Below are 24,711 nucleotides of genomic sequence, written 5' to 3'. Positions count from 1 at the left end.
AGCCTTGGCAGCCCCAGGCAGGACTAAAGAAGAGGGTAACCGACAACCAAAATTGGTAATTTGTTTCTATCTCTACAAAAACTTAGGTTAATTCAACTTATTTCTTTTTTGCTTGAAACTAAGAACAGTGTGAAAAATGGCAATCCAAGAAACATTAATTTATTTAAGTGAAACAGGCCACTGAGACTGAGTTTCTCCGAGTTCACCCCAAAAAAGGACATTCTAAATTAAGTGATTAAATTTTGGCTGATGGAAAATTTGTCTATTGAAATATCAGGTGCTGGGGGAGGAAGAAAGGGAAATGAACCGAAAGTGCCAGGCTCTCTTCCCCCTCCCCTCCCCTCCCCTTCCCTTCCCTTCTCCTCCCCTTCCCTCCTCTTCTTTTTCTGAGACAGGATCTCACTGTCACCCAGGCTGGAGTACAGTGGCGCAATCACAGCTCACTGCAGCCTCAAACTCACAGGCAAGCAATCCTCCCACCTCAGCCTCCTAAGTAGCTAGGACTACAGGTGCATGACACCATGCCAAGCTAATTTTCATATTTTTTGTAGAGATGGGGTTTCGCCATGATGCCCAGGCTGGTCTTGAACTCCTGGGCTCAAGTGATCTGTCCACCTTGGCCTCCCAAAGTGGTGGGCTGCCAGGTGTGAGCTGCTGTACCCAGCCTATGCCAGGCATTTCTCTCTCCTTCTTTCCTTCCTTCCTTCCTTCCTTCCTTCCTTCCTTCCTTCCTTCCTTCCTTTCCTTCCTTCTCTCTCTCTCTTTCTCTTTCCGAACTCGTCCTCTGTTGCCCACGCTGGAGTGCAGTGGTGCGATCTCTGTTCACTGCAACCTCTGCCTCCTGAGTTCAAGTGATTATCCTGCCTCAGCCTCCTGAGTAGCTGGGATTACAGGCCACTCTCGGCTAATTTTTATATTTTTAGTAGAAATGGGGTTTCACCATGTTGGCCAGGCTGTCAGGGTCTCACTCTGTCACCTATGCTGGAGTGCAGTGGTGTGATCACTTCAGTGAGATGGCCTGTATTTCCTTTGTGATTGGTCCTTGTCTTGTTTGGGTGTCAATGTTATATTGACATGTTATTTTGAATGTTATAACACTTCACCCTTATAGTGAGGGAGAAATGTTTCCTCTTTTTTAATTTTCTGAAAGTGTTTGTATAAGAGTAGAGGAACAAGTTCCTTGAAAGTTGATGGTATTAATCAGCAAAACCATTTGGCTTGGAATTTTCTTTGCAGGAAGATTTTCTACTGATGACTATATTTCCAAGTTTTCAAATCTACAGCATACAATTGTGCATTTTCTGTCTCTTAAAAAGATCTCTCTCTGAAGTTAGATTCCATTTCTATTCCTGATGTCATACTTTTGTGCTTTCTTTTTTTCTTCCTACATCATGCCAGGTATTTGTCAAATTAATCTTTTCCAAGAACTAACTTTGACATCATGGACCCTCTTGAATGTATTTTTGGTTTTTATGTTCATTAAATTTGATCTGGCCAGGTGTGGTGGCTCATGCCCATAATCCCAGCACTTTGGGGGGCTAAGGTGGGTGGACTGCTTGAGCTCAGGAGTTCAAGACCAGCCTGGGCAACATAAGAGACCCCGTCTCTACAGAAAAATACAAAAATTAGCCAGGCATGGTGGTGCATACCTATAGTACCAGCTATTTGGGAGGCTAAGGTGGGAGGATCGCTTGAGCCCAGGAGGTTGGTCAAAGTTGCAGTAAGCTGTGATCACACCACCGCACTCCAGCATGGGTGACAAAGTGAGACCGTCTCAAAAACAAAACAAAACAAAAAACACAGTTTTTTTACCTTAAAAATCAGCCTAGTTGCTGAATGGAGAGTGGCCTGGGGGAGGAGGGAGCAGGAAGCCCGAAGGAGGCTGCTGAAGAGGCAGAAGTGAGGGTGAGTGCTGGCCCAGGTCAGGCAGCAGAGGGAGAGAAGGAGCTCTTGCAGGAGAAGTGGCCGGGACTTGGTAGTGGCTACTGTGGAACAGGAGGAAGGAGAGCGAGGGGTCCAGGACAGCTCCCTGTCATCTGGAACTGCTGCGCACCCTTCCACAGGGGCCCCAGAACACTACACACTGGGTGGAGCGGATGAGTTGGTCTGGGAGACAGGGACTCAGCAGTCTTGGAGATAGAGAACCAGCTGGGACCATACCCTCTGCGGGGCAGGGCTGTGTCTGCTCTGCGTGGCTACCCGTCTCCTCCAGGCATCACAGTGATTGGCATGTGTTAGACACTCCATAAATATTTGCTGATTAATGAAAGAACAACCAAAAAAAATCTGTGTCCTGAACTCACTAGCTGAGTGCCTCAGCCTGCCTAGACTCAGCAATGCTGTGCAGCCCTCCAATCAGAGTCCCGGCTTACGCTGCCCCCAACACACACCACACACAGCCGCGATGTGCTGCAGGCGGCTCACCCTGCCTCGTGACAGATGATGGTGACATTTCCAGGAATCTCGAGAGCCAATTTTTAAATACAGTCATTATATAAAATTAAATTGCTACTTACGGCACATCTCTTTCCAACTCCTCATTCAGTGACTCTGGTGGGAATATTTATACCATGGAAATCAGCAAAAGCCACAAATCAGGATTGATTTCATTTCATTGTTTTAGTCTAGGCTCTAGACTTAAGAATGTGATGAAGGCAGTGTTCATAATGCAATTTAAATTTAAAATGCATCATATCTGCAGCCATCACATTGTAAACAGCACAAAAGAATCGAGGAGATCTGATCTTCAAAAACTATTATCTCATTTAGCAATAAAATGGCTTACGTCATTAATGTATGAGTAAAGTTCTAACATATGTTTATGGTGTTTCACTGAAGACACATTTTCGTTGTTTCACTTTTGTCTTGCTCAAAAATGTAAATGAAAATAACCAAAATTCATGTTGAGGCTACATTTGTTTACCAATTACAATCTTAGGCTGGCTGCAAGACAAACATTTGGCAAAAATCAACAAAAGCATTAGCTATTAAGTCTGGCTATATGGAGTTATAAGAAAAAATATTGTATATTTTGTTATTGTTAATTGCGTACTACACATCCTATACAGCAATACAATTTATAATGCTCATGTAAGGTATATTTATTCATTCCAAGTTTGTTTGTATGTTTCTGGAGAGCTGGTTGTTAGCTATTTACCAACACACCACTCCACTTGTTTGCCAATTTATAACCTTCAGCTGAAAGTATTGTTCTCCTGAAGAGGGCACCAGAGGGGACGGAGCCCAAACAACAGAGAGCACTGCACGGGGAATGGGGGAGATGCTGTTTACCCAGCAGCAAGGACCTGGCAGGCTGGATAGTTTCAATGTGAACACGAAGAAGGCTGAGTGCTGATCAAGGTGCCATTTACATTTTATACTCACCGCCTTCTATTGCGAGGCTCACTGGCACTGGTTTTGTTTATTTCCATAAACATACAACAAAATGATCCTCCAGATCATCTTCGGGAACCTGGACAAAGTCTGGACAAAATGAACCCATCTTCAGAGCATCATCTCCCTCATGGGAAGGTGACTGCAAAGGAGAAAGGAAGTTGAAGGCAAAGGTCGGAGCAGGCGCAGCCACGCAGCCTCACCCGGGCTTGTCTGTGACTCATTTCCCTGGAAGGGAGGCTTCTACCTGAGGTGCTGGCTTCTGCTCCCTGGGGAGCTGGCACTTGTTCTCTGTGGTTCAGGATGCTTCAAGGAGCGATTCTCAAAGAGGGGCTGCGGCCTCATGGCTCTGAGATTTGCTCCTGACTCTTTTTCAACACCCACTGCCTGGATTAGAGGAAAGTCACTTATGATTTTCTATCTGAGATTTCCCCATCTTTTAACGGGGACCAAACCTTTGTAGGGGAGGAAACATTTATTTTCCTCATCCATCATTAAGGTCATGGCCAGGGCCCCCATTAACAAGAGAAAACCATACAAATTTTATGTAATACAGCCATGTACCCCATAAAGATGCTTCAGCCAACGACAGACCGAATATACAATGGTGATCCCGTATGATTATAACACTAGATTTTAGTTGTCCCTTTTCTATGTTTAGATACAAAAATACCTCCCATTGTGTTTCAATTGCCTGCAGTGTTCAACACAGTGACATGCTGTGCGGGTTTGCAGTCTGGAAGCAATCAGCGGCCCCACAGAGCCCAGGTGTGCCGCAGGCTGTTCCTCTAGGTCTGTGTAAGTGCATTCTGTGAGGTTCCCACAGTGACAAAACGGCCTAGCGGGACATCTCCCATTGTTAAGTGATGCAAGTTTTTTTTTTGTTGTTGTTGTTGTTTTATTTTTTGTTTTTTTTTGAGACGGAGTCTCGCTCTGTCGCCCAGGCTGGAGTGCAGTGGCGCAATCTCGACTCACTGCAAGCTCCGCCTCCCGGGTTCACGCCATTCTCCTGCCTCAGCCTCCCGAGTAGCTGGGACTACAGGCGCCCGCCACCACGCCTGGCTAATTTTTTGTATTTTTAGTAGAGACGGGGTTTCACTGTGTTAGCCAGGATGGTCTCAATCTCCTGACCTCGTGATCCGCCCGCCTCTGCCTCCAAAAGTGCTGGGATTACACGCATGAGCCACCGCGCCCGGCCGTACTGATGATTTTTTAAAAAATACCAGGCTCGGGCCGGGCGTGGTGGCTCACGCTTGTAATCCCAGCACTTTGGGATTACACTTTGGGAGGCCGAGGCGGTCGTACCATGAGGTCAGGAGTTCGAGATCAGCCTGACCAACATGGTGAAACCCCGCCTCTACTAAAAATACAAAAATTAGCCGGGCGTGGTGGCTTATGCCTGTAGTCCCAGCTATTCGGGAGGCTGAGGCAGGAGAATCGCTTGAACCCGGGAGGCGGAGGTTGCAATGAGCTGAGATCGGGCCATTGCACTCCAGCCTGGCGACAGAGCGAGACTCCGTCTCCATACAAAAGTCCCTCGGAGTGTTCGCGGTGGGTGGCGGCGGCCGGGATCGGGCTTACAGCGGGTGCGCGCAGGGTGGGTGCACGCGCAGGTCAGGTGCGCGCGCAGGCTGAGGACCCTGCACTCAGCCCGCAGCCGCAGGGCCAGCGCTCAGGTCGAGCGTGCTCGCTTCCTGGGGAGTTTCCTTTCCTGTTCCCTCCCCTGAGCGGCTGCCGCTGGCGCCTTCAGGCCGGCCATGGCCTCAGCTTGGAAGAGCTACAGAAAGATCCAGAAGAGGTAAAGGTGTTGCTGGAAAAGACAACTAGGAAAACGGTACGTGATGCCCTTCCAGCTGAAAAATCCAAGACTGAGACATAAATGAACAGGATGCGGCAGAAATCACAGAGGAATGCAGAACTCCTTGACAGCGAAAAGCCAGCTGCGGTGTTTGCTCCCATTGCAGGGGACCTACAGTGACACTCGGTGACTATGCACGGGGTCAGCCAGGTGAGGAGGCCAAGTTCCCGCTGAGAGGTCGTGTCTTGGTGAAGGATCTAACTGGGCAGGGTTATCCATGAGTGTGAACAATCCATTGACACCCACTTCTGTGGAAGGCAAGGCGGATACAGTTCTTATCTTCTGTAGAAGGAAAGCGGAAAACACGGGGTGGGATCACCCGACTCAGGTTGAAAAAGGGTACAAAGAAACAGAAAAGGCTCACTACGACACTGAAACAGACCCTAGGGAGGGGCTGATGAACGTTCTAGGGGAAGTGGATGAGGATGGAGATGAGGCTGTGGAGAGAACGATTCATAAAGCCTGGCTGGAATCAGGAGAGAAATGAGCCGGGGGGATAGGGAGTTTTGAGACTTTGAAGTCCTTTTGGGAACTGTGATGCGGAAGTACTGGTGTTCCCGGTACGGGAATACTGGTGAGCTGCACATACGCATTTACAGGTAATTACTTACACGGCCCTCTTCTAAGCAAAGGCAATGCATTCTCCATTTCCTACTGGAAGATTTATTTAAGTAAAATATGCCTATTAAACAAAACAAGCAAACAAAAAGTCCCATAGCACAGATGCTTTCACATCTGGCTGGTTATGTTTTCAACATAGTGTACCAGTCCTTTATCCACATAGATAATTCACTTTTTTCAAGTATACTCTCAAGAGGTCATGAAAAACAGGTTAAGAAATGAGATAGGCCAAATTAGCAGAGCCAGGGACATGGCCACCAGCTCGCTGTGGCCCGGTCGGGGTGCCTGTGCTGCTGTCACAGTGAGCGTGGAGGACCAGGTCAATAATGGGACAGAGGGGCTGGGCTTTTGCCGCTTCTGGCTGCCTAGCAGGTGGACTCTGACCAGCGGGTTACATGGAGGCACTAAGTGGGTCTGGGCAGTGTGGTGTTCTCAAGAGGCTGGTTTGGTCTAGTCTGACCCATCCACTCTTCCCGGAAGCTGTTTGTGGAGAAACGTGGGCTCTGTCTCCCACAAAGACTGTTGGGCCTATTCTCTTGCCATCCTCCCAGGAGCTCAACTTGGCTTACACCAGCACCTGCTGGCAAGTGTGTGTGTTAGAAAAAGAGAATGTTGACAAGCTCATCCTGTGGGAGGGAACCCTGGATGCAAGGGTGAGACCCGCTGGAGTGCAGTGCACAGGAACAGATGGGCCGGGGGCGTGAGGCTCACTCCATGTGGCCTAAGATGGGCCAGGGATCCTGAGGGTTCCATGAGCTGGACGCTCTGTGGCTTTTAGAGAAACTTCCCTTCCCAAGCTGCCTGAATCTATAAGGTCATCAAAGGAACCACTTACCGAAGAAGAGACTTTTCTTCCACCAATGCAGGAAATGGGACCTAGGCTGGAGCTGGTTATTCCAAAGGGTGGATGAAGGCAGTCTCTATTAGAGGAATATTTTCTCTCAAGTTTTATAACAAAGGAAACTGTTGAGAAACTGGTGAGAAACCACAATCCTGGGACGGAAGAGTCTCCTGCAGTCAGAAGCAGGTACCTGAGGAAGGCAGGAAGTTGGACTCAGAGGACCCCATGGGCTCAAGCACAGAAAGAAGTTCATCACTTGAGGGTGTGTCTTCTCATCATAGGGGTTGGGGGGTGCATGCCTGTGGCATGCACATACTGTGGTGTCTGGACTGCCTGCCTTTTTACTGGGGAGAGAAAGAAAATATAACACTGGTCAAGCCCCTGTTTCAGTGACCCCAGACATTGAAATAAAAGGAAATGCCCTTGCTACTGGGTAAAAGTGCAAGATTCTGATCAGTGGTTCAAGGTGACACAGGAGACACTGAGTTGATTCATGTGAAAGGAGGAACGACAGACCATTCACATGAGCTGGAGGATAAACCAACAGGAGACATAGAGACTCTTGGTTCCCAGGACAGAAGGGGAATGGTGTCAGGGCCAGGCACTTCTCTACTTTTGGAGAAGAGCGGAGAGAGGAAGCACTTGGTTCTGTCCATACCCTCAGGGTTGAAGACAATGGGAAATGGCTGTCACAACTGGGAGAAGGCAACGTGACTGGTTGCCTTTATCATCCAAGCTCCCTGCTCTTTCCCGGGACAAGCGCTGTCCCATAGCTGTGCCTGCAGTGAGGATGCTGCACCATCACTGGGTGCAGGGGAGAGCCTGGGAACCAGCCAGAGCTAAGTGGCAAATGGGATGCTGGGATTCATTAACAGTGACCTGGAAGAATGCATGGGCAGGTCAGAAGACAAAGAGCAAGATGCTTTGCAAGGTGTCTGCATGCTGTCCTGAGTGGTGGTTGAAGCTTAAGAAATTCCTGTGACTGCCGGGCATGGTGGTGGGTGCGGTGGCTCACGCCTGTAATCCCAGCACTTTGGGAGGCCAAGACGGGTGAACCACCTGAGGTCAGGTGTTCGAGACCAGCCTGGCCAACATGGTAAAACCCCATCTCTACTAAAAATACAAAAATTAGCTGGGCATGATGGTGCGTGCCTGTAATCCCAGCTACTCGGGAGGCTAAGGCAGGAGAATCACTTCAAGCTGGGAGGTAGAGGTTGCAGTGAGTTGAGATCATGCCATTGCACTCCAGCCTAGGCGACAAGACTGAAACGCCATCTCAAAAAAAAAAAAAAATTCCTATGACTTACTCTGGGGCGCCTTCTTTACTTGAAGCGGTCGCTCAGACAGGAACTCTGAAATGGGTTCAAGAAATGAGCCGGCACTTCAAATGGATGGCTTCTTATTCTTCAGTACATACAGCAGCTGTTTCTAGGAAGTGTAGGGAAACAAATCCGTACAGACTGGCTCCTTTGTGAAGCCTGGGTGAGTAATAAAACCAGTCAGCCGCACGTTCACTCTTTCCAGAATTCAGTAACAAGGACTTAAATCTCATTCTATAAAGCGGATGAGCTCACCTGATGAGGGGCAGGGGTGGCCCATCTGTAATACTTGTTTTCATGGGAGATGACTAAGTGTAAGTAGCTCAGAGCTCATTACAGGCAAATCTTTACAACACACCAGAGTGAGAAGCTGGGAATAAACCACGTCTATTCATTAATGTGACCCAGAAATCCTGGATTGTTTCAGGATTGGTTTTTGTCTATGGAATCCAGAAATCAATTCAACCTCTCACTGCTTCCATTTTCTTCTGAAAGGAGTGGCAAAAGGTATTCACTTCATAATGGAGTTGAGATTTAGCTGTGGTTAGTATCTTTCATCCTTGGAAAACTGCAATGCAATCTCCATGAGACAGTTATTTCTCTTCTACAGTGAGTTTTGGGAGCTAGGTTCGAGCAAACTTGATTCCTTATTCTTTGAAAAACACCAAAAAGGTAGTTCTGTAAATGTACACATGTATTATCACAGATAAACCTCCCATGCCCCACCTTCCCACCTCCCATGGTCATAGGGAACTTTAGGGCAGAGGAAGGAGGCTCACTAAGCGCTTATGAGTAACAACAATAGTTAACAGTTACACGAGCACCTAGAGTTGAATTGCTTAAAACCTAGGTTTAGGTTTCCTACAAATTAACAAAGGTGTTAATATTTGGTACCTCTGATCTTTAGGTGCTATACAGATGCACTTTTAATCGAGTCTTTTTTTTTTTTTTTTTGAGATGGAGTCTTGCTCTGTCGCCCAGGCTGGAGTGCAGTGGTGCGATCTCGGATCACTGCAAGCTCCGCCTCCCGGGTTCATGCCATTCTCCTGCCTCAGCCTCCCAAGTAGCTGGGACTACAGGCACCCGCCACCACACTCGGCTAATTTTTTGTATTTTTAGTAGAGACGGGGTTTCAGTGTGTTAGCCAGGATGGTCTCAATCTCCTAACCTCGTGATCCACCCGCCTCAGCCTCCCAAAGTACTGGGATTACAGGCGTGAGCCACCGCGCCCGGCCAATCGAGTCCTCTTTTAAAAAACCATGAAAAAGCAAATGTAAACCAGATCATCAAGAAGACAGCACAATCTCTGACTTCCCCAAATGGGCAACATGATGACCGGGATCTCAGGGTCTCCAGTAGCTGCTGGCAGTTACCAAGAGACCCAGGAGGCAACTGGAGGGTGGGTAGGTCATGCCAATGGAGCGAGGTGATTTCTCCTCACAAGGCTCAAGAATTCTGCACACAATTTTTTTGATCTGCAAAATTTTATTAAGCAATAGCTGGACAACTCTTACAACTTCAAATCATCAAGAAAAAAATAAGGAGATTAATCCATTCAGTAATAAAGACAGAAAATAACTTGGACAAACCACATCGTTTTGAATGCAAACCATTAATGCCTTCTAGAATATCTCCTGCACAATCTAATACACAAAATACATAAGAAGAGAGGCAAATAAGGATGAGCTCATTAAAACGCATTTGGGAATCGCAACAGATCTTGCTTGGAAGGTAAAACAAAGCAGGATGCTGAATTAAAAAACAAACAAACCAACACTGGAGGAACTGAGGTGCACAAGCAGTGCACGCCACTGCCAAGGTCTGGACATGAACATGCTGGTGGTCTAGTTTGGTCTGGGACCTATGCACCTGCATCGCGCACTTACGGTTAAAAAAAAAGGGGGGGAAAAGAAAATGCCAGTAGTAATAAACTCAGAAATTATGTCCAAATTTACAGTACCAAAATAATGCATTTATAAACAAATGCAAAAACAATACCCCTTTGGTAAATAATACAGTGCCTTTTTCAGTCAAACGCATAACCCATGCTTTTCTACAACACGAAAAAATTTTTATCTACAATAAACAACAAGATCTTAGAACCCTACCCCTCCCCTTAAAAAGAACTGTAAACAGAAAATATAGGTACAAGTAAAGTTACACAAAAATTGCACAAAGCCAAAGAAAATGGAAACAAAGTAAGCCACAACCCATCAGAGTTTTATCAGCCAGAGGTAAGGAATCACACAAATGCTGAAGAGTTCTGAGTTGTGTGCTATTACAGAAATCCCAGGAACTCAAACGACATTTTGGACACATTTTTGTCTCCACTAACTTTGCTTACAGCCATTGACTTGGCCAAATGATACAGGCACACAGCGACACCATGGACTCCTTCTCCACAGTTGCTGGGCCAAACTTTCCTCTTCAAGAAACCTTTTGAATTTGAAGACCGTGTAACATGGCAGAGCACACTCAGGAATTTGAGGTGACCTAGGTATATATTCCTGTGGTTTTGGGGACAAGTAGTGACTTATTTCAGGGCTGTTCTCATGGACATCCAGCTGAGCAGGGCACACCTGTGGAGACTCCTGTCTTACCTAGAATCAGTACTTTTGTATATTCTATGAGAACAAACACAATTCCAAACACATTTAGAGGTGCACTTTCTAAAAATATTACTTTAAATGCACTGGTTTATATTCAGTACATAGCTCATTAACACGAGAAAAGGAATATTTCTCTACACAAAGGCAATGTTGTGAAATATATTTCCCATGAAAAGTGGAACGATGAGGCTGTTCAGTGCTGCGCTGTTAGGCTGTGAGAGCTGTAAGGGAGCTTAGAGGGCTGTCCAGGCTGACCCTTTCATTTCACAGATGGACAAGTGGAGGCCTAGCCAGCCCCAGGGACTTGCCCAAGATCACCCTCCAACCTTGTGGCAGAGCAGGCTTGACCCTGGGGTTTCCTGACTTTTTTCTATGATTACAAGATGAACATAACACATTCTTCCATGTCCTTGTAGGACACTTGACAAGGGAGCAATGACTATGGATAAAAAATATTAGCCTGTGAAATTCTTTGATTTATGCTGCCATTAGAGCTTTGAGATTTTCCTGCTTCTTTGGCCCCAATTTTTCTCAGTATATACATTCAATGGGTATATTGTACACAAATTTGTGCCTTTGGTTTGATGAGGTTAGAGCTAAAACAAATTTAGAATTGGTTATATTTGTTAATATATCACACTTCCCTCAAAAAGTCATAGATTCTTTATACAGTTAACCTTTTACTGGACTGCTTTTAAATTTAGGGATTCAATGAGGTATCTTGATATTCATAAACTATTAATAAACATTAAATTTTTAGAAATCTCCTGCATAAAGTATGAATTTTTGTCGTATTTAGTCAACAGAGCCTGACTGAATGAAAGGAGAGTTGAAAATAAGACCACCACTATTAACTGAAAAGTCACCCTACTAGGACCGCACCGCCCGCAGCTTATGTCTACCTTGGCGCAGGAGGGCAGCCCCTCTTTTCAGGCCCCTGCGTAGAGGGGAGGTGAGCAGTGGCTGCTGGGGTCACTCCGTTACAAACTCACGTGTGCCAAACATCCGAGACAGAAGCCTGTGCCTCCATCGGGGGAAAACGCCTTTGGGGGAGTGAGCTAGGAATTTAGAAGCTTAGTTAATTATTTGCTAAAAAATCCATTTTTTTATTCTCACCTATTTGTAGCTTTCATTTCAAAGATTTTCCCCTGTATTTGCTCTTATTAAAACAGGTTCTAAAATGGGCTTTTTCAGGGTCTTTATATCTCAAAAACAACTAGAACACAAAAAGTGAAGCTTATCACCTAATAACTCTTTCCTTGGCTACTCTCATTCTAATAGGTCTCCCCTTTTTATTTCAGATCAACTTTTATTTTCAGATCAAAATAAAATTTTTAAAAGAAGAGAGAATACTATTTGAGTGCTATCTCAAAAAAAGTCTCCTTTGTATATAATCAATAACACAAAATACAAAGAAGATTTTTAAATGATTAATAGGAATTTTTTCCCAATTAGAAAAGTTACAAATTGTCCAGCAAAAAACCTTCTATGGGCCGGGAGTGGTGGCTCACGTCTGTAATCCCAGCACTTTGGGAGGCCGAGGCAGGTGGATCACCTGAGGTCAGGAGTTCAAGACCAGCCTGGCCAACATGGCAAAACCCCATCTCTATTAAAAATACAAAAACATTAGCCTGGCGTGTTGGCGGGTGTCTGTAATCCCAGCTGCTCGGGAGGCTGAGGCAAAATAATCACTTGAACCCTGGAGTCAGAGGTTGCAGTGAGCCGAGATTGCGCCACTACAATCTAGTTGGGTGACAAGAGTGGGACTCCGTCTCAAAAAAAAAAAAAACAAAACACCTTCTATCATATCCTCTTTATTTCTTGTAGCAAAATATACTGTGAACATGTAAGTCGTTACAAAGATACTATTTTTCTAAATAAATAAAATGGGCATAACTCACCAAAACATAACAACAAAATAATTCCTAAGAATACTATGAAAAGCAAGATAAATAATTATCTCCTAAACGATAAAACAGGGGAATTGCATTTAAATTATCTGACAGGCTATAACCATTATTGCACAACCAATAAGCACTGAAACACCCTATCAAGCTACAGAAACTCATAAAAAAGAATTAATTCTGATAACATTGCTGAATTCTTTCTGGAAGAATGCACCCACTAAAAATATCAGGTCCAATACTTTACATATAAATGAGAAACTGGTATTAGATGGGAAATGTCCTTTGCCACATCAGAAAACTTTGTCAGTATTTCTCTGGGGTTTGGAGAGAATCGGGAGTGATGTCATGTCATCTTGTTCTGGGAAATAAATGGGTCGGTTTCTTTTCCAATTTTTTAACTAAAACGAGATTAAAAAAAGTTTAAATTTGAAAATACTTTTCTGTAGCATCTTCTACTTGTCTGTTTCCAAATAAAATGCAAATTTGGAACCAACGCCAGCAGATAGTTCCTGTGCTCCTGCACAGCAGGCCCAGGAGAGGGGCCTGATCCTCAACAACATCACAGATAAGAATAACTGAGAAAAACAAAAACAAAACCAAAAAACAACAACAACAAAAAACACTGGGTTTTGTCATCAGGGCGTGAATACTGCCCACAGGTTCTCACGAGGAGGAGGAAGTGGGAAGAGATATTCTAGGTAATTCTTTTTTTATACAATTAACAAACTGTGATCAGTCAACTACCTAGGTATTACAATTTTAATAACGTTTCTCAGTGGTTTAGCTCCTTAGTAAACAGTCTGTACAGTTAATAAACAGCTTTGTTAGAGAAGATCATGAAAATTTTGTCAAAGATTTGACTACTGCTGTATTTTAATACCCTGGTGAACACTTAACATTTTTTTGGTTACATTTCTAATTTGATAGAAAGCATTTGTAGTCAACTGAATTTTAATGTAGCCAAGAGGAGAAAAGGAGTGGTTTCAAATCAAGCCTCATCCACACTTTTAGAATGGGAAAGCAGAACACGATATCTCACAGGAAAGATCATGTTTACAGTAATGCATTCCAGATTAAAAAGTAAAAGGGGCAGAGAGAGTAGAGGCTGTTTCTCAGCATGTGAGGATCTAGTGACTGCCACCACATTATTTGAGAAAACTGCTACCACTACCACAGGCCAGGATCTTTCCATTTTTGTCTCTCACCTTCTCCCAGAACCAGTCATGCTGAATGACCATCACTGATCCTATGGAACTTCGACAAACGATGAAACTAGTGGAGGCTTTCAATGTAAACATCCTCAGCAGAGGAGTGTAGCCCTCGTACTGCTGCTACAAGTCACACGCTGAGTCACACCGCTGTCTGCAGAGTGATGTGAACCTGTGTATATGTGCAGTTTTTTCTTCACCCTTCGTCCCTTCCCCAACATCCTCAATGAGCAAATCGCATTTCTACCTGGTGAGAACACTCCTGTAAAGAGCCTATTTTGTTGGTCCAACACAGTGTGTCTGCCCAAATGCCCTTTATTAATTAAGTCACCTTTTGGGAGTAACATAATTAGTGTAAGTCAAATGCTGTCCCCGTCCCGTTCCCCAAGAACCTGTATCTTGAGAATTTTTGGCTGTGTTTTGTAAAAGCTTTTTGCTTTTACGCTAGTGGTGATGTTGGAGGAGAATACAGGATAATGCATCCTCCCTATGTCTAAAAGAATAGCAGGCTCTAAGGCAGTCTGTCTTCATTCTGAAGGGCCCAGTAGAGCAGTACCACAGCCAAGCTACGTTTCCTGAAAGAACAGCAGGTGCCTAGCACTCTTTGCTTCCAAATGCCACTGAAATGAAAGAAGAAAAGAACAGACAATAAAAGGTAGTAAAGCCCAACCAAATAAATGACGACCACAGGTCAGTGCCCTCTCCTGGGCCTGCCAGGCTTTTCCAGTTTCGCTGTTGGCTTCTGGTCCTCCCAGGCATCCGGACCCTAGAGGGCTCCTCTGGCATCTCCGAAGACCTCTTCCAAAGGCTCTCTGCATCTCTCTCCTCCCCACACCAGTTTCTTCATTTGAGGCGCTGAGTCACGTTGGCCAGGGCAACTGCAAAGGCCTGCACGGCTGAGAACGGATACTGGAAGTCTAGAATGTACGCATTGCCATCAATCCGTCCAAACTGCATCACCTGGAGGAGGGCAGGGGAAGCAAAGACATTAAAGAACAAGACGAAAAGGTTGGGCGCGGTGGCTCATGCCTGTAATCCCAGCACTTTGGGAGGCCGAGGCAGGCAGATCATGACCTCAGGAAATCGAGACCATCTTGGCTAACACAGTGAAACCCCGTCTCTATTAAAAATACAAAAAATTAGCCGGGCGTGGTGGCGGGCGCCTGTAGTCCCAGCTACTCGGGAGGCTGAGGCAGGAGAATGGTGTAAACCTGGGAGGTGGAGCTTGCAGTGAGCTGAGATTGTGCCATTGCACTCCAGCCTGGGCGACAGAGGAGACTCCATCTCAAAAAAAAAAAAAAAAAAAGAACAAGGTGAGCAAGGCGACAGCCGGGTCTGCATGGCTCCTTATGGAAGCAGACAGCACCATCTATGAGATGCTTTTGCTAACAAAAGTGACCCTGAATCTGGTGAAGCTTCTATATCTAACTCCAAGTTTGTAGGAAATAAGGGGACTGAGGAACATGTTAACACAATGGAGACAGTGAGCAAGGTTTGGAATGTGGGGACAATGGCCTCCAGCTCCATCCATGAAAAGTTACCTGTGGGGCACAACATCCCAATGTTTGGGTGATGGGCATACTAGAAGCCCACCCCCCATTATGCATGTAATGCGCATGTAACAGGCACATGTACCCCTGAATCTAAAAGAAAAAAGAAAAAAAAAAGGATGGGGGGAATGCTACAGGCCAAATGAAGTGGTTTCTTCACCTAGGAAGTAGAAAGGACAAAGAAAAGCAGAAAGAAACACAAACAGGCCAGAGGCTCCAGAAGAGAAGCAGCACCGCCACTGTCCAACACCGCTACCTCAGGGAGGGACTTGCTGGCCACTTCCTCACCAGTTCCTGTGCCTACATCCCATCAGACAGTGGCGCCACGCCCTAGCACACGGGCTGCACTCATCCGCCTCTGGTCCCCAATCTGTGTGCTCCACAGCGGCTGGGCTCTGTCTTCCTCACTGCCCTGATTCTAGTACTATAGCAGGGGCTGACAAACTTTCTGTGAGGGGCTGATATTTTAAGCTTTGTGGGTCATACGGTTTTTACCACAACTCCTCAAATCTGCTGTTGTCCGGCCAAAACAGCCAGGGACGACAGTCAGGTGAATGAGTGTGGCTGTGCTCCAATAAAACTTTGTTCCAAAAAGAGGCGGCTGGCCAGAGTGGCCCAAAGGCCAGTTTGCCAACCCCTGGGCTTAGAGGATTGCCAGGCACACAGCAGGTTCTCCATAACATTTATTGAGTGAATTAACGAAAACGTGAATTTAAGTAGAGAGGAGAAGGGACTTTGCAGGATGGTGAAGGGGGACGTTGGCAGCAGGACAGAGCAACCCTTCCGGGCTGGAGCAGGGAAGAACTAGGACCCAGTGTGTTCAGCTGCACCATGAGGTAACATCCAGTTCGAGAACTGGGGAATGACTTCCATATACAGAGAAATAGGCAAACCAGCAAACAGAGAGAAAACAGGAAGTTGATATGTCTGGGGGAAGAAAAGTATACAAAAAAGGAAATGTAACTAAGCCGTAATACATGGCTCAGCTGTGGGTCCTACTGACTAGCATAACAAGGTAACCAGTGACCACTGATTTAATGGGGAAGGAAAAGCTGTGTGCATACGTGTGTGTGTGCACAGGGTGAGCAAAACTAACCCTCACGTTCCTTAGGAAGTCACCATCTGATGCCAAAAACAGAAAAGTCAAAGAACAGAAGTAGAAACGTATTCTTTACAAATATGACTGCAGGCCAGGCGTGTTGGCTCATGCCTGTAATCCCAACATCTTGAGAGGCTGAGGCAGGAGGATCGCTTGGAGCCCAGGAGTTTGAGACCAGTCTAGACAACACAATGAGACTCCCATTTCTAAAAAAAAAAATTAGGGCTGGGCGCGGTGGCTCACGCCTGTAATCCCAGCACTTTGGAGGCCAAGGCGGGCGGATCACGAGGTCAGGCGATCGAGATCATCCTGGCTAACATGGTGAAACCCCGTCTCTACCAAAAATACAAAAAAAAAAAATTAGCCGGGCGTGGTGGCGGGCACGTGTAGTCCCAGCTACTCGGACGGCTGAGGCAGGAGAATGGCGTGAACCCAGGAGGCGTAGCTTGCAGGGAGCCGAGATTGCGCCACTGCACTCCAGACTGGGCGACAGGGCGAGACTCTGTCTCAAAAAGAAAAAAAAAAAATACAAGGCAGCAGTGGGCACACTAAAATCATAACCCCATGAGCTCCACCTGAGAGGTGTTCGTTGTTTTCCACATTTCCCATTTGGCCTTTTGAAAAATGCTCATTGAAGGCCGAGGCACTAACACCCTCGCCTCCTGGGCTCGCAGCGCCACCTGGTCTGAGGTCTTACCTGCCGCCCCTCTAACTCGATCTGGAAGTTCTTGGCAGACTCCTGGGTCACCCGCCCCCCAAAGTCCAGCTGGTAGACCTGGGTGGCCTCGTTCCACAGCGGCTGCTTGTTGGCCATCACGTACACGAAGCCTTGGCTGCCCAGCCGCCCGTCCTCCTTCTCACTGGCCCGCCGGCACTTGGCCTCCTCCAGCTCGCCGGCGGCCCGTGGGGCGCGCTTGCTCTTCCAGCCCTTTCTGCTGCCCTGGCTCTGGTTCATGAGCTCATCCCCGCTGATGAACAGCTCAGGCTCACTCTCGGAGCTGTCCTGGAACTCGTTTGTCTTATTCAACTTCTTTGACTTCAGTTGGTCTTTCTGACTCTTCACTTTCTTCTTCTCTCTCCCCAGGTGTGGGCTGGAGATAAGGGAATTAAAGTCACTCAAAGTTCTAGCCTCCTTCTTCACTTTGCCCTCAGTGATGGCCTGAACGCTGCCTTCTTCTGCTCGGCTGTCCAGGCGCTTCCGGTTCTTCTTTCCAAATTTTTCTGTCCGCTGGGGGACTGGGCTTTCGGTCAGAGAGAGGACTTCCTGGAAGTTGTCTGCAGTCTCTACCATCACCTCTGTGCCCATGTGGCTTTGGAGGTCGGCAGGTGGTGGGGACACAAGGGGCTTCTCCACCACCAAGTGTGGCTTTGGGGGGAGAGTGCCCTGGGGGTTCTGCATGGGCGGGCAGGCGCTGTAGGAACTCCATGGATGCAAGGCGACAGGTGGCAGCTGTAAACTAGAGCATGTGCTGCTTCCTGGGTACATGGGGGGCAGGGTGCAATAGGAGAGGCTGGGTGGGTACACCGGCTGAAGGACCACAGCAGGCTCCTGTTGTGCAAACTGTGTTGGGGACAGGGCATCTTTGGGAGAGCAGGGAGCCTGCACTCCAGGCAAAGGGGAGTTGTTATAGCTTCCTGGATATGGCACTCCCATCCCATAGCCTGTTTGGAAAGTGGCAGTGGGGCTGGCAGGAGACTTGGGGGAGATGAAGGGCAGTCGGGACACATCCAGGTGCTGGCCCTGACTCAGCATCAGAGGGGACAGTTTTAAGGGGTTGGGCCCTGAAGTCTGTGCTGTCCTTTCTTGAGGAACCCAAACGTCCTCACCCAGCATGGGGTCCCACTGGTAAGGGGGTGGCCGTTTCAGGGTGACAGCAGCTTCAGGCAGGGGAGGGTGCCTCAGGGCCTTCTCAAGCTGACAGTGCTGGGACAGGGCCTCGTCCTCTGTAAAGGCGGAGTTGACGTAGTCAGTGCGGTCGCGGGTGCTGTCGGGTGGGCTCAGGAGGCTGTAGGAGGACTGGGAGGCCAACGGGGAGGCGCTGGCGGTATGGGCCAGGGAGGCTCCGGGCTGTGAGCTGGGCCCCGTGCCACTGCACTGACTGCAGGTGTACAGGGCAGGTGGGGGCCGTGCTGGGAGCTGTGTCACCACCCCCCCGGGCCCGCCCTTGGGCTTGGCCAGGGGCTGCAGGGGTACCCGCGGGCTGTCGGCCAGCTGGGCCATCTTGAGCGCAGCCTCACGGTTGTTCCTCCGCAGGGTAGCGTGGATGAGGCTATTGTCGGACCTCTGGGCAGCCCCCCGCCCCTGGGCCAGCTGGCTGGCAATTTCGGGATACGGGGGTGGGTCCCCGGTGGGGAGGGAGTAGCGAGGGACGGTAAGGCGGTTCAGGGTGGCACTGCTGCAGGGCTGGGGGACCTTCTTCTCAGTGGCCGTGAGCCTCAAGGTGGCGGAGCTACCCGGGCCGGGGAGGGTGTAGGTGTTCTGGGAGCAAAGCATCCGGGTGCGGGGCCGGCACACCTCCTCCACGTTGCCACTGCTGTCGAAGGTGGTGATCCTCTCATAGCCCAGGGGGGTCTGGTAGTGCACTGACGTGGGGTAGAGGGAGAAATCGCCCTTCTTCAAGCACACATCCACTGGGGGCTGTGGGGGCGGCAGAGGGGGCGGGGGTGCTGCTGTGGTGGGGGCAGCGGGGATGGTTCCTGGGTACGGGGGTGGAGGGTTTATCTTTGTCACCTGGACCTCCTGGGGGGCACTAAAGACCACCGCGTCCCCCTCAGCTGCCAGCTGCGGTGTTGGCCGCAGGGCCTTGGCTGACTTCTGCAGGTGTTCGTGGTCTCGGTCTCCATGGCCCACTGTGGACAGCTGCATGGGCCCCTGCGGCGGGGGAGGCAGGGATAGTGGAGGGGGGTTCTGAATGATGCGGCCCATTTCCACGCTTCCGAAAATCACCTGTCCAGGACTGGAGTACCGGTTGGAGACTGGGTACTGGGTGGCACTGTCACCTGCATGTTCTGCTGCCCCTACAGCTGTCGTCTGGTTGGTCAGGACATCTAGCTGCACATTCTGATTGGCCAGTAGGGACTGCACCAGCCCTATGCTCTGCGTGGGGGACATAGCCTGAGCGGAGCTGTGGATCGGTGCAATAGGGATGTTCACGGTACAAGGTGGGCTGTTCTCAGGGACACCAGATGTTCCTGTCACTGGAAGAAAATTAGAAAAAGGAACTGCTTACAAAAACACTGCCATTAAACCAGATCAGGATAAGCAATACATCTGGACTCATTCAGTCTCCTTCTGTAAACAAAATGCAATTGCCAGAGACAGAGACGTGTCTGCTTGGGGAAAGCTGGCCTGCTCGCACGAGTGAGATGGGTTCTTGAGGGCAGCCTGCTGCTGTCTGTTAGCTAAGGGTATTGTCAGAACTTTTCAACTAACTCACTTTTGAACCTTCTAAACTTGGCACCAGTGCCTCAAATGGCATCATCACAGATAATTAAATGTCTGAAGAAGCTTTTTACTGGTGATATTCATAAAAGGCCCACCCTTTTATGCAAGAAGAGGGCAATGGTACAGGAAAAACCTCCACTGAGGACTCACAGTGCCTAGGCCTCTGAATAGGTCTATTCATGATTATGGGATGGATAGTGTGGAAAGTGTCACGCAACAGATGTGTATAAGAAATGTATGCACATTAGGTTTCTGTAAATAGAACCACGTAAAATGTGGTAGAAAAAACAATGAAAAGAATCTTCTAGTGAATCTGGGTATCACATGAAGGATCATTTCCTAATTTTTTTTTTTTTTTTTAAGACAGAGTCTTGCTCTGTCGCCCAGGTGTGCAGTGGCAGGAGTTTGGCTCACTGCAACCTCCACCCCCTGGGTTCAAGTGATTCTCCTGTCTCAGCCTCCCCAGTAGCTGGCACTACAGGCGAGCGTCACCACGCCCAGCTATGTATTTTTAGTAGAGATGGTGTTTTTTTTTTTTTTTTTTTTTGAGGTGGAGTCTCACTCTGCCGCCCAGGCTGGAGTGCAATGGCGCGATCTCAGCTCACTGCAAGCTCCGCCTCCCGGGTTCACGCCATTCTCCTGCCTCAGCCTCTCCGAGTAGCTGGGACTACAGGTGCCCGCCACCACGCCCGGCTAATTTTTTTTTTGTATTTTTTAGTAGAGACGGGGTTTCACCGTGGTCTCAATCTCCTGACCTCGTGATCCGCCCACCTTGGCCTCCCAAAGTGCTGGGATTACAAGCGTGAGCCACCGCGCCTGGCAGAGATGGGGTTTTGCCATGTTGGCCAGGCTGCTCTCAAACTCCTGACCTCAGGTGATCCACCCACCTCGCCTCCCAAAGGGCTGGGATTATAGGTGTGAGCCACCATGCCTGGCCTTTATCTGCTTTTTAGCATTTCAAACAGTATGTAAGGTAGAGCCACGCTGAATTAAACCCTATAAATATATCCTATTTGTACACAGAGTTTAATGGAGCGTGCATGCGTTTGAACAGCGATCTACAGACAGGTGCTCAGAGCCACTGTCTGCACCGCCCTGCTTAAAGTGCCCACTGAGCACTCTGCAGTTGGCTCCTCTAGGCCCATTGTGCTACCCTGTGGCTTTTCCCTTAGAGAAAACTGCCACTGATCCAGAAATCTGAGGCATGGTGTAAGTACTGTGTGACAGCTAGTCCATGATTAGGAAATGTGACACTGGCTGACTTTTCATCAAAAGAACTACAGAATCAAGCCAGCTAGTTTATCAAAAGCTAAGGTGACCCCTCCTTGGGGTCTCCTAGTAAGACATAACTCTCCCCGGGCCACACAAATTTGGGTCTGTCTCAGGTTTCCTATGATTCCTATTCAGATCCCTCTTGGAGAAGCTCTCTCGTCGGTATGAAACACTGATGGCAGGCATCTTCCCTTTTAAGGAAGAAGAGCCTCTTCGCTGAGTCACCATCATTAAATGTAATCCCTGAGACAATATGTTCCCTCCTCTCATTGGGAACCACAGACAATAAGGACAACTGCAGCAACAGCTGAACCTTGGAGAGGGCTGTATTGCTCGCATTTTGGGAGAACAGGGAAAGCGTTAAGGGGAAAGTTTAAAAGATACTTCTAATTCCAAGATTCTGAAGTAGAAGGGGATGCACTGGAAAGCTCAGGTATGGGAGGCTTCACCAAACTATAGGTATTTATGTGGTTGTAAGCTTGGCCTATTAGGACCACATAAGCCTAGGAGATTTGCTCACCCATGCAGGAGAGGTCACCATCAGAGAAGCAAGATGGCTATTGTTGGAAAGTGCAGTAGAAATCTTTTTTTTTTTTTTTTTTTTTTTTCAGTTAAAAAGACTGGGCTGAGAGAAGGTAAACAACTCTCTCAAGTTCAGGGCCCAGCTGAGGAGGAGGGCCCAAGGTGGAATAGGTGGCCCTCTATGTCCACTGAGAGAACCAGTCCCTCTGGTCACAGACATCCAGATACTGGAGAAGTCATGGTCCATGTCCAGGTTCCTCTAGCTCAGAAACCAGAGACTTCCAGAGCCCGCTTAGTTGGAAGTAGAGGAGTCTGTGTATCTATAAAATCTCAGGTGGCCTTTTACTTAGAAAAGCAAGTTATTTTCAAGTATCCTCTAGTGAAATAGTTACACACAACTAACTGGCCAGACTAATTGGAAGTCATTGTAATCTATTAATCAAAATAGGATCCTTTAAGAATCCCCCCACCAGGAAACACATTAACTTAAGATGCTATGGATATTGATATTTACCATTTGAAAACTGGAATTTAAAAATGGTATACCAGATTTTATCTTGAACTCAGGCCAGGCCCCTGTGCACTAAGACATGCGGCTGCGGTGGAAGAGAGGTAGTTCCAGGTAAAGGCTTTTGTGTCCTGGACACAGGGCAGATTTGAGAAACTGGGCTCTGTGCGCACCACGGGAATGCTGGAACGAGACACTATCTCAGCAGGGATTGAAAGGATGAAGGCTGGCCTAGATCAATGAGATTGGGTCTCAGTTCTGATTTTATTTAGTCCCAATCAGTCCCACAAACTTATCTGAATCCAGACACATGACTAAGAGGATAGCTGTGAGGATAAAGCCAGATGTTAGAACCGTGCCCCGCAAACACAAGGCGCTGCTGCCACTGTAACCATCTGTGCTCCAGCAGCTCCCCTCCTGCCAACACTGGTGCCAACCCGTGACTTTTTCCCTGGGACATGCCATCACATCTACCAACCTTACTGAGGCAGGGATACCTTTTCCAAACCCAGGTAGCAGACTGAAATCCTCAACAACTTGCCACTCTGTCCCCCTTGCATGATCCACTGACAGAGGGACCGTGACAAACACGTTGATGTATGTGAACATACCTGGTAAATCATCTTCATCTTCACTGAAAACATTTGGATTGAAGACAGGTAAATTAATATAGTCCATGGAAATTTTCCGAACTTCTGGGAGATAAATGGTCATCTGCCGCGGCTGGAGATGCAGGAGGCTGGTTTTATAGATTACTGGTGGGGAAAAAGAAGGGCACAGTTAACAGAGACACACCAGAGCAGAGCCAAAGCGTCAAGAGAGTCACAGGAAGAAGAGCGCGCTGCAGTTTCCCTGCCATCAGAAGACAGATCTGTGTAGGCAGGGCCCACAGGCCGAGAGGAGCTCTTCATTTCTCCCTAGTACTCAATGCGACCATACTAGCCACAGTTCTGGATTCAGTTAACAGCAGATTCCTGGTCTCGCTTGGCCTCCTTGCCAATGATTTGTCTACAGAACTACAAATTTCAAATGTTAAAAACATTTTAGACACAAATCATTTCTTTTGGAATAAGCTAGGGTATAAAAACATATTTTTTGAAAACCTCATTTGCAATCAGAAGGATGATTGAATGGAAATAGTTGTGACAACCAGAGTGCCAAACAAGGGAAGCTTGGGCAACCAAAAAACTGTGTGAAAGCAATGTTGAGATGGGGGTGGCATGGTTTCATATAGGAATAAAACACAGCTTTCATTTCGGCTGGAACCTTGGTTTACTGGCTTTCAATTTTAATCTAACCATCAGGATAGAGATTTATAGGGAATTTCCACACAGTTGTTTTTTTTAAAACCTCAAGATTCAATTTGATTAACAGGGACATTTAGGAGAAGGCCTAGATTGCAACCAAAATATTTAGAGGAGACAAAATAAGTTTAAATATAATGAATCTGAATGTAAGTTTCACAGTAGTTAAAGTCGGGATGAAACTGCCCTGTGAACTTGCTTTTGTGTTCAATAGTCTCTCCTGTGAGACAGGTAGCACAAAGCTTCTTTATTCTAGCTCCATGGCGGTCACCTTAACACTTAGCGGCTAACCTGCAGCATGACTGCGGCACAGCAGGCTTCCTTTGTCGAAGCATCTTTGCAGGGCTGGCCCATGGACTGGTATGGGCTAAGGTAACTTCTCCTGCCCAACAGTAGGAAAGGTCCTAGGCATGTGTTTCTCTCTCTTGCCCACAAAGGAAAGAGAATATGAATTTTGGTTTAAAAATTCTGTGTGGTTCCATATGACTTAAGAATGAATGCATTAAAGTGCTATTCTTTGTTGTTCACATTGACAAAGCAATTAAAAAAAAAATTCTAGGAGGGATTAGAAAAATACCATCAGTTGGCTGGGCGCGGTGGCTCACGCTTGTAATCCCAGCACTTTGGGAGGCCGAGGCGGGCGGATCACGAGGTCAGGAGATCGAGACCACGGTGAAACCCCGTCGCTACTAAAAATACAAAAAATTAGCCGGGTGTGGTGGCGGGCGCCTGTAGTCCCAGCTACTCGGAGAGGCTGAGGCAGGAGAATGGTGTGAACCCGGGAGGTGGAGCTTGCAGTGAGCCGAGATCGCGCCATTGCACTCCAGCCTGGGCGACAGAGCAAGACTCCGTCTCAAAAAAAAAAAAAAAAAAAAAAAAAAGAAAAATACCATCAGTTACCTACAGGAAAGAAAACTAAGTGGCTGATGGTGAGAATGACACAGATTTTTACTACAGACCCCTCTGAATCCTTTGAATTTTGTAGAATCTACTGTTTATTGTTAAAATGCCAAAAATTCAAAATAAAAAAATTTCACGGGCCAGATCATTCTAATTAAAGAAAACAAATTATCCAACCTGGGGAACAGCACTCACTTTTTAAGTTCACTAGAGTGCCATATACCGTCTTTGAAAAGATTATTTAATGGGGTACCACATATAACATGCCTTCTAGTATCCAATAGTTAATTTCTGTTCTCTAGTATTAATAGAATCAAGTGGAAAATTCTTTTAGCTTGACAAAGTAGCTCTATGG

General features: G+C 47.3%; 1 protein-coding gene across 7 annotated transcripts in view; it reads right to left on the bottom strand.

The window, feature by feature from the left end:
• Positions 1–9,497: 9,497 nt before the first annotated feature.
• TULP4 (TUB like protein 4) overlaps positions 9,498–24,711 on the bottom strand; it is a 293,022-nt gene continuing 277,808 nt past the window's right edge. For all 7 annotated transcript variants that reach the window (XM_030809905.1, XM_030809906.1, XM_030809907.1 and 4 more), the window contains 3 exons: positions 22,764–22,907; positions 17,103–19,603; positions 9,498–14,716 (listed from right to left, as the gene is read on the bottom strand). In XM_030809905.1, the coding sequence (XP_030665765.1) occupies positions 14,600–14,716; positions 17,103–19,603; positions 22,764–22,907 (2,762 nt within the window). In that variant the 3' untranslated portion in view covers positions 9,498–14,599. The remainder of the gene's footprint in view (positions 14,717–17,102; positions 19,604–22,763; positions 22,908–24,711) is intronic.

Source organism: Nomascus leucogenys, chromosome 3 (assembly GCF_006542625.1).
Source record: "Nomascus leucogenys isolate Asia chromosome 3, Asia_NLE_v1, whole genome shotgun sequence".
NCBI classification, from domain to species: domain Eukaryota; kingdom Metazoa; phylum Chordata; class Mammalia; order Primates; family Hylobatidae; genus Nomascus; species Nomascus leucogenys.
This window is presented reverse-complemented; position numbering and strand designations above follow the sequence as displayed.